The 11,913-nt window shown below is 36.7% G+C and overlaps 1 protein-coding gene across 1 annotated transcript in view; it reads left to right on the top strand.

Annotated features, from left to right (window-relative positions):
* The window catches only part of LOC107675903 (RGM domain family member B-like), a 15,360-nt gene extending 5,502 nt beyond the window's left edge, over positions 1–9,858 (top strand). The window contains exons 2-5 of the mRNA XM_016470398.1: positions 2,132–2,169; positions 2,893–3,041; positions 5,193–5,704; positions 8,545–9,858. Of these exons, the coding sequence (XP_016325884.1) occupies positions 2,132–2,169; positions 2,893–3,041; positions 5,193–5,704; positions 8,545–9,234 (1,389 nt within the window). The 3' untranslated portion in view covers positions 9,235–9,858. The remainder of the gene's footprint in view (positions 1–2,131; positions 2,170–2,892; positions 3,042–5,192; positions 5,705–8,544) is intronic.
* Positions 9,859–11,913: the final 2,055 nt, after the last annotated feature.

Below are 11,913 nucleotides of genomic sequence, written 5' to 3'. Positions count from 1 at the left end.
AAAAGTTTTTGTTTACATAATATATGTGTGTGCTGTGTATATTTATTATGTATATATAAATACACACACGTACAGCATATATTTTGAAAATATTGACATGTATTTACATATATATATTTATATTCATACAATTTATTTTATATATAAATATTTAATATATAAACAACATATTTTTCTTAAATATATACATGTATGTGTGTGTATTTATATAAACATAATAAATATACACAGTACACACACATATATTATGTAAACAAAAACTTTTCTTTTGGATGTGATTAATCGTTTGACAGCATTAAATATTATGTATTGTATATTATTACAGTACTTGATGCCCGTTGTTCAGTCTGTGTAAAGAAGCAAAAACAGTGATATTTTTATACTATTAATATTTTTATTTTACAATTTTTTTTATTTGTTTTTTTTTCATTTTAAGTTTCATTTTGTCATGTATTTTTGTCATTTTTATTACAGGTTTTTTTTATTTCTATTTAGCTTTTTTATTTATTACATTTTTATTTTTTTAGTTCTTCAACTTATTTTATTTAAATTAGCTGCCAAGGCAACATTTCTATTTTTTGTTAAGTTTAAGATTTTTCATCTAATATTTATATTTTATTTAAATTAGCGAAAACTTTCATTTTTGTTACCGATAACAGCACTGGTTGAGAACCACTGGGCAAGACCTGTCAGTGGCCCAATATTCCAGTGCCCTCCATACCGAAATGTGATGGACCTAATAACAAAAACAAGCAGCGTGGTGTGGAGCTGCTCCCACAGAGTCAGCACATTAATGAGGACCATATGGAGCTGCCCAGACATACAGTCAGTGGAAACCCAATTCTTCTTCCTCTTTTTCTTCCCTCTCCTACACTCCTTCAGTCACTTCTCTGCTTCTCCGTCTCTCACTCTTGTGTCCACCTTTGAATTTATAGCATAAAGCTTCAGCCGATTGTTTTCTGAAAGCTTAAGCGTGATAAAAACTTTCTAACCTTTTAGTTTGTCAGTTCATTCCCCCGAACAGTGTAAACATTCTGTGGTGTTATAAAAACATTGAACATCCCGACCAGCCTGACAACAGCAACAGCAGCTCAACAAATGGCATGGGCTTGAGGTGTCGCCAAGCTGTTTGTTCAACCAATGACAGATGAGGGGAGTCTTCAGGAAACCTGCTCGAAAACAATCATTATTTCCACTATTCAGGTCAAGTTTTTTTGGTCTCTTACTTGGTGTAATGGTTCATATCATTCCATTTCACTTATTTTTCTTAACTTGCGCTTTGTAGGAGTTCTGGGCTTTTAGCAAATTACCTTCTTCTCTTCTCTTCCCAGTACTTCATCTCACTCTCTGTCAAAAAATGTAGTCTCTTTATTTCTCTGGTTTCTCAAATGGAGACTCTCCATCCCCTCTCACTGGCCTGGCATTCAGTCCTGCCATGAAGCGGATGGCTAATTTTACCAGACTGACCTCATTCCACTATTGTATAAGAACAAGCGAGTCAGTGTCAGGAGAAATGTACTGGCTTATCCCTTCGTTTCCGTTCCTTTCTCTTCTCTTTCTCGTTTTTCTTTCTGTCTTTTTCTTCATTTTTTTTTACCTGATTCATCTCTGTAATCGACTCGCTCCCTTCTTGTTTCGACCAGAGGAATATGTATATTCGCTGGGTCATGCAATGTAATATGCTCACAAACGTGGGGGAAAGAAAGAACTCTTTCTCCGCCCATCAGCCTTGTCAAGTCGTCTACTGGCATGAGGTGCTTGTAAGGGGCTCACTGATCCATCCACCTGAGTGAATGAGGTATTTGCTTCAGTGGCCAGATTCTGAATGATGCCTCTGTAGTATCAATACCACTATAGACCTGAGACAGGAATGACTTTATGGGGGCAGCCAGCTCTCTAGTATTTAGGTCATTACTATTACCATTGACTACATTAATACACATATTGTTGTGAGGGAGAATGAAATGTAATTTTAAGTCAAACTTCAACTGATCAACCAATGTGTGATGATACAAGGGCATATATATATATATATATATATATATATATAAAGTAACAAACATGAAGACACTGATGTGTATACAAATATTATGTATATAAATTAATGTGTACATTTTGTGTTTACTCCAAGGCTACAGTCTCAATGGATCCACAAAATCATTTCAAACGGTAAGCAATATATTGTTCTTTTCCCATAATCACAATGTAACCTCGTATCTCAAAGCACCAACTGCAAACATGATCAAACTATAAACCAGGAAATAAAGTAGCAGCAGGAAACCAATAAAGTAGTTAAACAAACCATGATATTAGACTGGAGGATGTAGGACTAGCATGCTGAAGCCCATCATAAAATTTAACCCTCCAGGCTAGGCTGAACTATTTTAATTTATTTAGCTTTCCTCAGCTTATTACATAGATTAGAATAAGCTTTGTAGAATTTCAGCTGCCCAAAGCGAGGCAATTGATAGATGACAGCTTGTTCCCATGTTTGTTTTGGCACATTTAATTGATCACTTAGGCTAATGTATCTTTCAAAAAATATATTTTCAACAATTAAAAAGCGGTTTAGGCAGAAAACAAGTTTTAAATTATTAAAAACATTATAGCAAGCATGCCAACAACTAACAATAGTTGACTGACTCTGTAATGAAAAATGAACAAAACGACATTCATGCAACCTAAAACGTTCATTTATAGACAGAATCATTCATTCTTTATGTGCATACTTTTGCACTGCATAACTCATTTAAAGACGTGACTGAGCACTTGTCAGCTTTCATAGAAAGGGCTGGCGAATAGAAGCTCCTCCCGTGCGATGCTTTTCAGCACTTTTCCTTTGAATGACAGTGGCTGGGGAAGGGAATGAAAAAGTGGTGTGATTTCTCGCAGCCTCAACGTCGATGAGCAGCAGTTGGAGAAATGCAATCAAACTGAATGGATTGGCATGGGGAGAAGCGGCACTCTCAACCTGGCTAAGCGGCAGCTTTGGAACTGGATTTGTCTTTTAGTGGTTTCTATGAGCCTGTTACTCCAACCAGGTAAATAGTTTTGCTCGTATTAATCGCTCTTATGCGCATGCACACATCCCAGAGCGAGAGCTAATGGGAAAACTTTACACTATCGTTTGGAGAGAAGTTGTTCAATCAAAATCTCTAAAAAAGTATTTTAAAACTTTAAACGTGCTACTTAATGCAATTGCACAATCGCTCATATTAATGTCTACCTTCCCATTTATACGCATTTAGTTCTTCTGTAGGCCAGAGTTGTGCTGCTAACGCGCTAGGAAATCAGCACCGTTTTTGCGAAAAGATTTAAACCCAACATATTTCATATAACCAAATGTTATACTTACCTTCTGAAATTATGTTTGAAGTTAATCCTCACTATTTACCGTTCTTTAAAAGTATTTTAAAGTACGTAGTTTAGTCAGATATTTTATTAGTTTGGCAGTAAAACTTTCGCTAACCTGGCTAGCTTCTCGCCGTGTCGCCGTTTGAAGTTGTTTACTTCGAAAGCCCGTGACTGTGTTGAAGAAGAAAGTGTGCCTTAAAGAGTAATAAATAGTCATTTGTGAACAGCAGCGATCAAATATGGGTTATTTACATTTTGCGTTAATTGCGCGTTTTAACCGCCTATGCCTCTCTGAAAAGCACGCGCAGGATTTTTTTTTTTGTCGCTAGACGAAGTTATAAATGTTCGCGAATGTGAACTAGATGTAAAAATCGGTTTGGTATAGCTAAAAATGAGCAAATACTTTGCTGTGTGCTCTGAATACGATTGAATTGTTGTTGTTGTTGTTGTTGTTGTTGTTGTTGTTGTTGTTGTTGTTGTTGTTGTTGTTGTTGTTGTTGTTGTTGTTGTTGTTGTTGTTGTTGTTGTTGTTGTTGTTGTTGTTGTTGTTGTTGTTGTTGTTGTTGTTGTTGTTGTTGTTGTTGTTGTTGTTGTTGTTGTTGTTGTTGTTGTTGTTGTTGTTGTTGTTGTTGTTGTTGTTGTTGTTGTTGTTGTTGTTGTTGTTGTTGTTTTCCCCCTTACAGAATGATAATGTATTCTTTGATGTTAACTAAATCATTAGCTATAACAATATGAATAGTAACTGTTTTAATGTAGTAATTAATATTTAACAGTAGCCATATATAAAGTTAAATAATATTACATTACTAGACAACTTTGAATATAAATCCATTTTAAACTCCGTTTAGGAATTGTTTATAATTCTGTATGATAACCCACAAATTCACTAAATATGCATATAGTGTGAAAAAAAGTGAAATCAAATACTCCAGCTAATCAGAACTATTAATGTTTTATAACATATCACTAAATGCATACTGACAGACCACTAATTTACCATGTTTTTACTATGACAAATGCATCCAGTCCAGCAGAAAAATTAGTACATGGTCACCTCACACCAGTGCTCTGTCTCACAAATCTGTCTATTAGGCCTAGTCAAAAACAGAGATATTGCATTCATTTCCACAGAGTTGTAAATTATGCATAACGATTAATCTAGAACAGTTTATGTAAGATAGTATATGTTATTCTAAAAAGTAGGCTACATATGAATCCCATATTATTAACATGAACAATGTATTAAATAAGTTAATTTACCCATGAGCACCGCTGCTTCCTTGCTAATGTGCAATATTTTTAGTAATTACTCATACACTACTCTGAAGTCATGGAAATTCATTGGTCAAAATTTGTGGAAACCCTGTAGAATACAATTACTACGTCATAGCAGTGGGAGTTTTTCATATTTTTAATAATGCTAGCCAAATTCCATCCCATTTGTTATTGTTGGGGCCTGTATTCAAAGCAGTTGAAAGTCATCATATCAAATGAAGCAGTAACTATTTTCACACTTTTGTTAGACCATAACCATAAAACACTAAAAGGAATCCAGACAAGGAATGCTTTCTTGGTTTGGAATAGCAATCGCCAGCTTGTAGTTATCTTTTCAGATGTCATGCTAACTCGAGTGCAACCAATGAATGTGTCAGAATGACAAAATACAGCAGTTGTGTAGCTGTTAAACAGGTTTAGTCTATAGATTGATAGCTAGAAACCATCCAAGGCTAAGAACTTTAATCATGAACGTCTCCATCACCAACCAACCATCAAATAGTGATTCTCTCACAGTTTTAAATGCATCTCATTAATGTCTAATTCTTCTTGATTCTCAACAGTGCGCTGCCAAAAATGTCGAATTCAGCGCTGTAATGCGGAGTACGTGGCCTCATTCTCACCCTCCGGTGGCTTGCAAGAGGAGGTGCTTCCAGATGTGGACTACTGCATCACTCTGAGGGCCTACTCGTTGTGTACGCGTCGCACAGCTCATGGCTGTAGAGGGGACTTGGTGTACCACTCCGCTGTATTCCGTATTAAAGAGCTCTTTGCACAGCACAACTGCTCCAGCGACGGCCCAACGTCGTCAGCCAAAGCACCCAGCACTTCCAAGCCACCAGTGGTGGACGTCTGCAACTATGAAAGCAGGGTGCTCGCCTCGGGCCCGGCAGCTCAACAGAAAAAGTACGGACATTGTGGATTATTTGGTGATCCTCACTTGCGGACTTTTCGGGATGAGTTCCAGACATGTAGGGTTGAAGGAGCCTGGCCGCTCATCCACAACAGATACCTTTCGGTTCAAGTCACAAACGTACCGGTGGTTGAAGGCTCCAGTGCTACAGCAACCAACAAGGTTAGTTGTGCAAATGGCTTTTTGCTAACTTCCTGTAAGTGTGACCTGTTCCAATTTGTACTGGTCTTTTTAGTAAAGCAGAGTAACCACGATACTGGTGGTTTTATGAAATTGGGCAAAAGTTGTTTTGAAGCCTTGTCATCAGTACAAGTGTTGAAAAGGTGAAAAAGCAATCATTTACTCACCCACATGTTGTTCCAAACATATATGACTTACTATTTCAGCAGAGCACAAATGAAGATATTTTGAAGAATGTTTCAGCTTTTTGTCCATACAGTCAGTCAGTGGGGTCCAAAACCAACATTTGAATCCCATGACTTTGTAAAGACAAAAACGCAGATTTTTTTTTCTTTCTCAATAATCTCTTCTTGTATGCTTTACAGAAGTAAGAAAGTTGGTTTTGGACCCCATTAACTTTCATTGTATGGACAAAATGTTGAAAAATTCTTAAAAATATATTCACTTGTGCTTTGCAGAAGAAAGAGAGCCACATAGGTTTGGGCGACATGAGGATATTTTTGGTGACATTTTTCTTTGATACTATAGTATACAAGTATACTAATTTATCATAATATAATATCAAAATAGATTACCAAATAAATGTAACTGAAACTTGTGAGGATTTTGGGGGAAAATGGGCCATGTCTTATGTTCTCGCATGGTCCAAAGAAACCATTCAAACCAAAAGCTTGAGAGAGACAGACAGTCAGCCCAAACAATGATGGCATTAGGGGGACATTTTTTTTCTCTTCTATTAAGGGACGTGGATTTAGACTGTTGAGCCGTGGCGACAATGCAGGACCAAAAGACTATAATAGAATCCCCCAGCTGTTTCACAAAGAGTGGGGGAGACACAAAAAGAAGGAATGGAAAATAAATGATTCAGACTCTGGTTACGGTCGGTTAGTTTCTGGAAGGTGAACAGACATGAAGTATGACTGTAACATGGGAATGACGATGTCTGTGCATTTTTTCAAAAGAGGGAAAGTAATATAATAATACCAGAGAACATAAATCTTGTAATTTTAATAAACTTTCAGGGGACCACTGACTTTAACATGAAAAGTGTTTATGAGAACAATTGTTTAATTGTTTCTCATTAATTTATCCTTTGGCTTAAGAAGAGCTCATGATATGTTTCTAAATTGACACAAAACGTTGCATCAGTGCTATACCTTTAGCTTTATATGTAGTGGACATTCTTGGATTAATCATGTAGAACATGACTTCATTTTACTGACAGTTGATGGCTTACAGCTCTGTGACTTGATCAGAGTTTTATAAAAATCTGCCTTTAAATGTTCCATTGATTAGTCATTGAATTTGGTTTAGATTAGATACTGGCAGATCCCAAGTTGTCCATGTTATTTTTTTCTCTGGTCCTCTACTGCCATCATGTGGTTACACCGGTTATTAATTTTTTCCCCTCAAGCTCTAGGGCTATATGGCACTAGCAAGCTCTCTCTTCCAATGTTATTTTAGTATTATTTATATACTATTATAGTTTTTATTCATACTTTGAATTTGCTGTTTTTATATTTACAGTATTCATTTTAATGTTAAAATATTTGAGCAATTTTGCTATGTGCTTTTGTCATTTTTTATTAGTTTGCGTTTTAAAAATATTAGGTAACACTTTATTTTAAGGTGTCCTTGTCACACAGGTTACATGTACTTACTATTATAGTAACAATAAATTATGCATAATTACATGCAAGTAACTAGGGCTGGGCGATATAGCTAAAAAAATTATCAAAGATATTATGTTTCATATCGTTCGGTATCGATAATTATTGACATTTTTATACCCTTTTTTTAAAACAAAAAGCAATAGAATTTTTTTTTTTAATTTAACCACTGTATTTATAATTAACACAGTTTACTGAGACAAGCAACAAATATTTTTTGTTTTAACAATCAAACACAATAAAAATTAAACAAATATCTAATTTCTAATGTTTTATATGCAGATTAAATAGGTCTTTATTGTATAAGTCTAATTGTCTCCCGAGGCCACAGGAGGGCGCAATGAGCAAAAGTAACTCTATAAAAACATGCGTTACATCTAAATTAACTCATACAAATCAAATATAATTTCTTAAATTGCATAAACAATTATGAACAAAACAGTATCATGTATTTATGCATTGCTTAATCCAAAGAGCCGAAGCGCCATTCACGCAGACTGCATTTACAAACATATGAGACGCAGTGAAAAGGAATAAACCTCCACAAATTCCTGTCCACCATCGATAGGTCAAAACGCTGCACAGTGTGAGACAATTTCATCCAATCAGAACATTTTTGATGTTTAATATGTTAATATTGTATAATTTAATAATATGATGCAGGACTTTGGACCAGGTCACTGTTGGTTAGAATGCTTCTGTTAGTCTCTTGTTGATTTGCTTCTCCGTACTTGGTTAATTGTTGTTATTGTTAAATAAAAAATGGTTTTCGTTAATTCTAATACAACTGAAATCAAACATAAATATTAGATACAAAACTAGAAATGTTGCTTTGGCAGGTAACTAAAATAAGTTTAAGTCGAAGTACTAAAACTGAAATAAAAGTAAAGCTGAATAGAAATATAAAAAAATGACAAAAGCACATAACAAAAAAAATATAACAATAAAAGCTCATTCAGAAAATGAAATATTATAATAGTATATAAATAATACTAAAACACCACTGACCTGGTGGTTAGGACATGTTCCAACAAATCAGGCTGCACAAAAACACAATGTTGAAACAATCCTCTAGTCAATTGAAAGCAATTTCATGTATTGATTTTCAGTGTGAGCTATTACTCACCATTTCCTGTTTGATCTTCCCTGTAGATAACAGTCATCTTCAAGTCCTACCATGACTGCACCGAGCAGAAGGTGTACCAGGCCACCACTGAGGACCTGCCGTCTGCGTTCCAGGACGGCACGCGAAGCGGTGGGAAAGCAGAGAGCCTGTGGATCGCGGAGGGTAGTGGAGGTCTAGGTATACGGCAAGTGAAGATCCACGCTCGCTATCTAGGCACGTCCATCATTGTGCGGCAGGTCGGCCGCTACCTGACTTTCGCCATCCGCATGCCTGAGGACTTAGCGGAGGAGAACGGCGGCCTGCAGCTGTGTCTGCACGGCTGTCCGCGCAATGAGGTCATCAAAGCCCACGTGCTCAACCGGCAGCAGAGCCTGCATCCGCCGCGGCTTATGGGCGGCCGGTACGGGGAGGGCGATGGCGGCGAGCTGCAGCCAGGCCTCTCGGCACACGTGGACATGTTGGAACGTGCGACCACAAAGTGTCGAGAGATGCTGCAGGTGGAGGACGTTTATTTCCAGTCGTGCGTGTTCGATCTTCTCACGACAGGCGATCAGGAGTTCTCCATGGCTGCGTATGGTGCCCTGGAGGACCTTAAGGCACTTCCGCCAAGCACTCTGAAACAAAGTTCACCCAGGACTCCACACATTTATAGTAGAGGAACAATAGTTACACCTTCTGTTTTCACGGCTCTGGTTCTTATGCTGCTGTTGAACTGAAGGAGCTGGTCTAGATGCCAGCTTGAGGATGGATACCCACCAGCCAGCCTGTTCTTCAACCATGACACCCTCCTGGAAAAACAATCAAACTTGACTTCAAACTGTCTGCGAGTGAGAGACTCATTCCATTTAAACATGCAGTGTTTTACTCTTCAAGCAGATAATGGCAGAACACTCCAGGGCTTTCCGAGTGTGAAATCGACAATCGCTCGAATCTGAAAAAGATGAAGGCAGCTTATCTGCATATCTTCTAGGTTATCACCGATTAAAGAATGGAAACTCTACTACAGATGTGACGTTATTGGATGAAATTATTGTAAAAGACACATAGGATGTCCTGAATCACACAAGTTTAGGTGCACTTCAAACTTTCTACTATAAGAAAATATGTTACCTACACGGGATCCAACAACTACATGAAATGCTACCTATCCATATATTTTTGGGTCTGGGTCATACAACCACACATTAAGCTACAGTCATGGTAGGAAAAGACTTCTTCAAGCTGCTCTGCTTATTAAGGAGAAAACAAAACAAATTCTTTATATAATAATATATTGAAAGAGTGTATACATGTGTTTTATATGTGTACATTCACTTGTGTATAGATGTTAATGTTTTGAAGCAGTTTCATGTAGTTAGATTTTTTTTTTCAGTTTGTATAAAACAACTAATATTTGCTGTATTGTGCATCTGTTGTTTTCCATATAAAAAAAAAATAAATGAGTTGTGACTATCAAGTCTTTTTTTCCCTGACTTCTGACACTTTCTACTCCATAGAGGGTGCTATAGAGTTGCAAGTTTGAATAACTGGACATTTTTTTTTTTTTGTCTTTAAAACACTCTTATTTCCTTACACCAGCAATAAAGTGTTGCAGGAACTTGGTGGTAATACCAGAATGTCTTTTTAGCTGCAGTTATGTAAGCTATAATGTACAGTCAGCCATTTGTTATAGCAAAATATACCTGACAAGGTGATTAGTGCCTCACTTATATTACACGGCTCCTTGCCAAGTAAATAAATAACTTGACATGAAAAAATAATTCAAGGTGAAATTACCCGTTATATGGGAAGAAAAAGCAGCAAACTAATGCGAGAGACTTGATACTAGCATAGAAAATCGTAGAAAATAGATTGCTTATGATGGTTATCAGACTGCTGAATGGCTCGATTGACCAATCAGAATCCAGAAATAAATGAATTGACGCCAACCAATCAGAATCAAGATTTCAACAATTCAGCAGTATAAGCATAAATAGTACAATTTAATATAACGTTTGTGGCCATTTTCAGTTGTTATACAGATTTTATTTATTTATTTATTTTTGTACAATTTACGACACAACACAAAATCAAGGAAAGACGTTTGCACTTCTTTTTTTCCAGCAATGCCGTTTGTGCGCCCATTGCTTGTTCCTGTTCCCGTGATGTTAAGGACTCTTAAAGGAACACTCCACTATTTTTGAAAATAGGCTCATTTTCCAACTCCCCTTAGAGTTAAACAGTTGAGTTTTACCGTTTTCTAATCCATTCAGCCGATCTCCGGGTCTGGCGGTAGGACTTTTAGCTGTAGCTTAGCATAGATCATTGAATCTGATTAGACCGTTAGCATCTCGCTCAAAAATGACCAAAGAGTTTCTATAGTCCCCAACTAGGTAACTTCTCTTAGGGGAGTTGGAAAATGAGCCTATTTTCAAAAATAGTGGAGTGTTCCTTTAAGGCCTCGGGTGGAAGCTGGTATGAAATGACGGGGTCGCGTGACAGAGATTAAAATGTCGTCAGTTTAACCACATTCATCATGCTAAACTAAGCATTTTCCAACGCTGCCCTTCTCTTGTACTTTGCAGCTCTCGGCACTCCATCACTCTCAAGTTTTAACTGCGTCCGATGTGAGGAGAAGAAAAGAGGCAAGGTTCTTCATGCTAAGAGCTGTCAGAAATCATCTTGTACATATAGCGCAGGCCTGTAGTTAACCTGCTGACAGCTATAATATACTTGTGCACTTGTTATGTATAATGCACTTGTAATACAATAAAAGTTCTACATATACCCTTCTTTTCTTTGAAACCTTTTTTGATAGGAAACTAGTTCTGTTGACATAAAATAAAAATGTTCAATGGCAATGACAAGATGTAATAGTGGTATTTTTTATTACATTTTTATATTGCCATTGGTTTAATGGGTTGAAAGGTTAAAATATTAATAGAATGTAAAAATTTACAATACCAATTTATAATCTTTTTTAATTTAATTACTTTCTGGACTCGGGCGGACTCGACTCGGACTCGGCCTTTAAGAACTCGGACTTGAGTCCAACTCGGCCCCTTTTGGACTCGGTCTCGGACTTGGACTTGATGTTTAAGGACTTGGTCTTGACTCGTACTCGACAAAGGTGGACTCGGACCCAACTCTAAGCTATATGCTTCTGTTACTCCAGTACAGCGCCTGTATTTATTGTTTTTATATCGCATTTTATGCGTTTTGTCTCATTACTGTCTTTCCGCGTTCCAGTCATTTAATTATGCTCTTCATTCTAGATACGGTATAATGAGGTACATAAACAAATGTATATAAAAAAAGGACAATCTACTTTGTTCGTTGCTCACTTTGATCTAATAAACAAGGACAATTATTGGGCTAATGAATTAAAATAAGCCCCTTGAGTGATTAATATTCAC

Source organism: Sinocyclocheilus anshuiensis, unplaced genomic scaffold (assembly GCF_001515605.1).
Source record: "Sinocyclocheilus anshuiensis isolate Anshui unplaced genomic scaffold, SAMN03320099.WGS_v1.1 scaffold2048, whole genome shotgun sequence".
Classification (NCBI taxonomy): Eukaryota; Metazoa; Chordata; class Actinopteri; order Cypriniformes; family Cyprinidae; genus Sinocyclocheilus; species Sinocyclocheilus anshuiensis.
The sequence above is the reverse complement of the archived record's forward strand: the minus strand, read 5'-3'. Positions and strand labels throughout refer to the sequence as shown.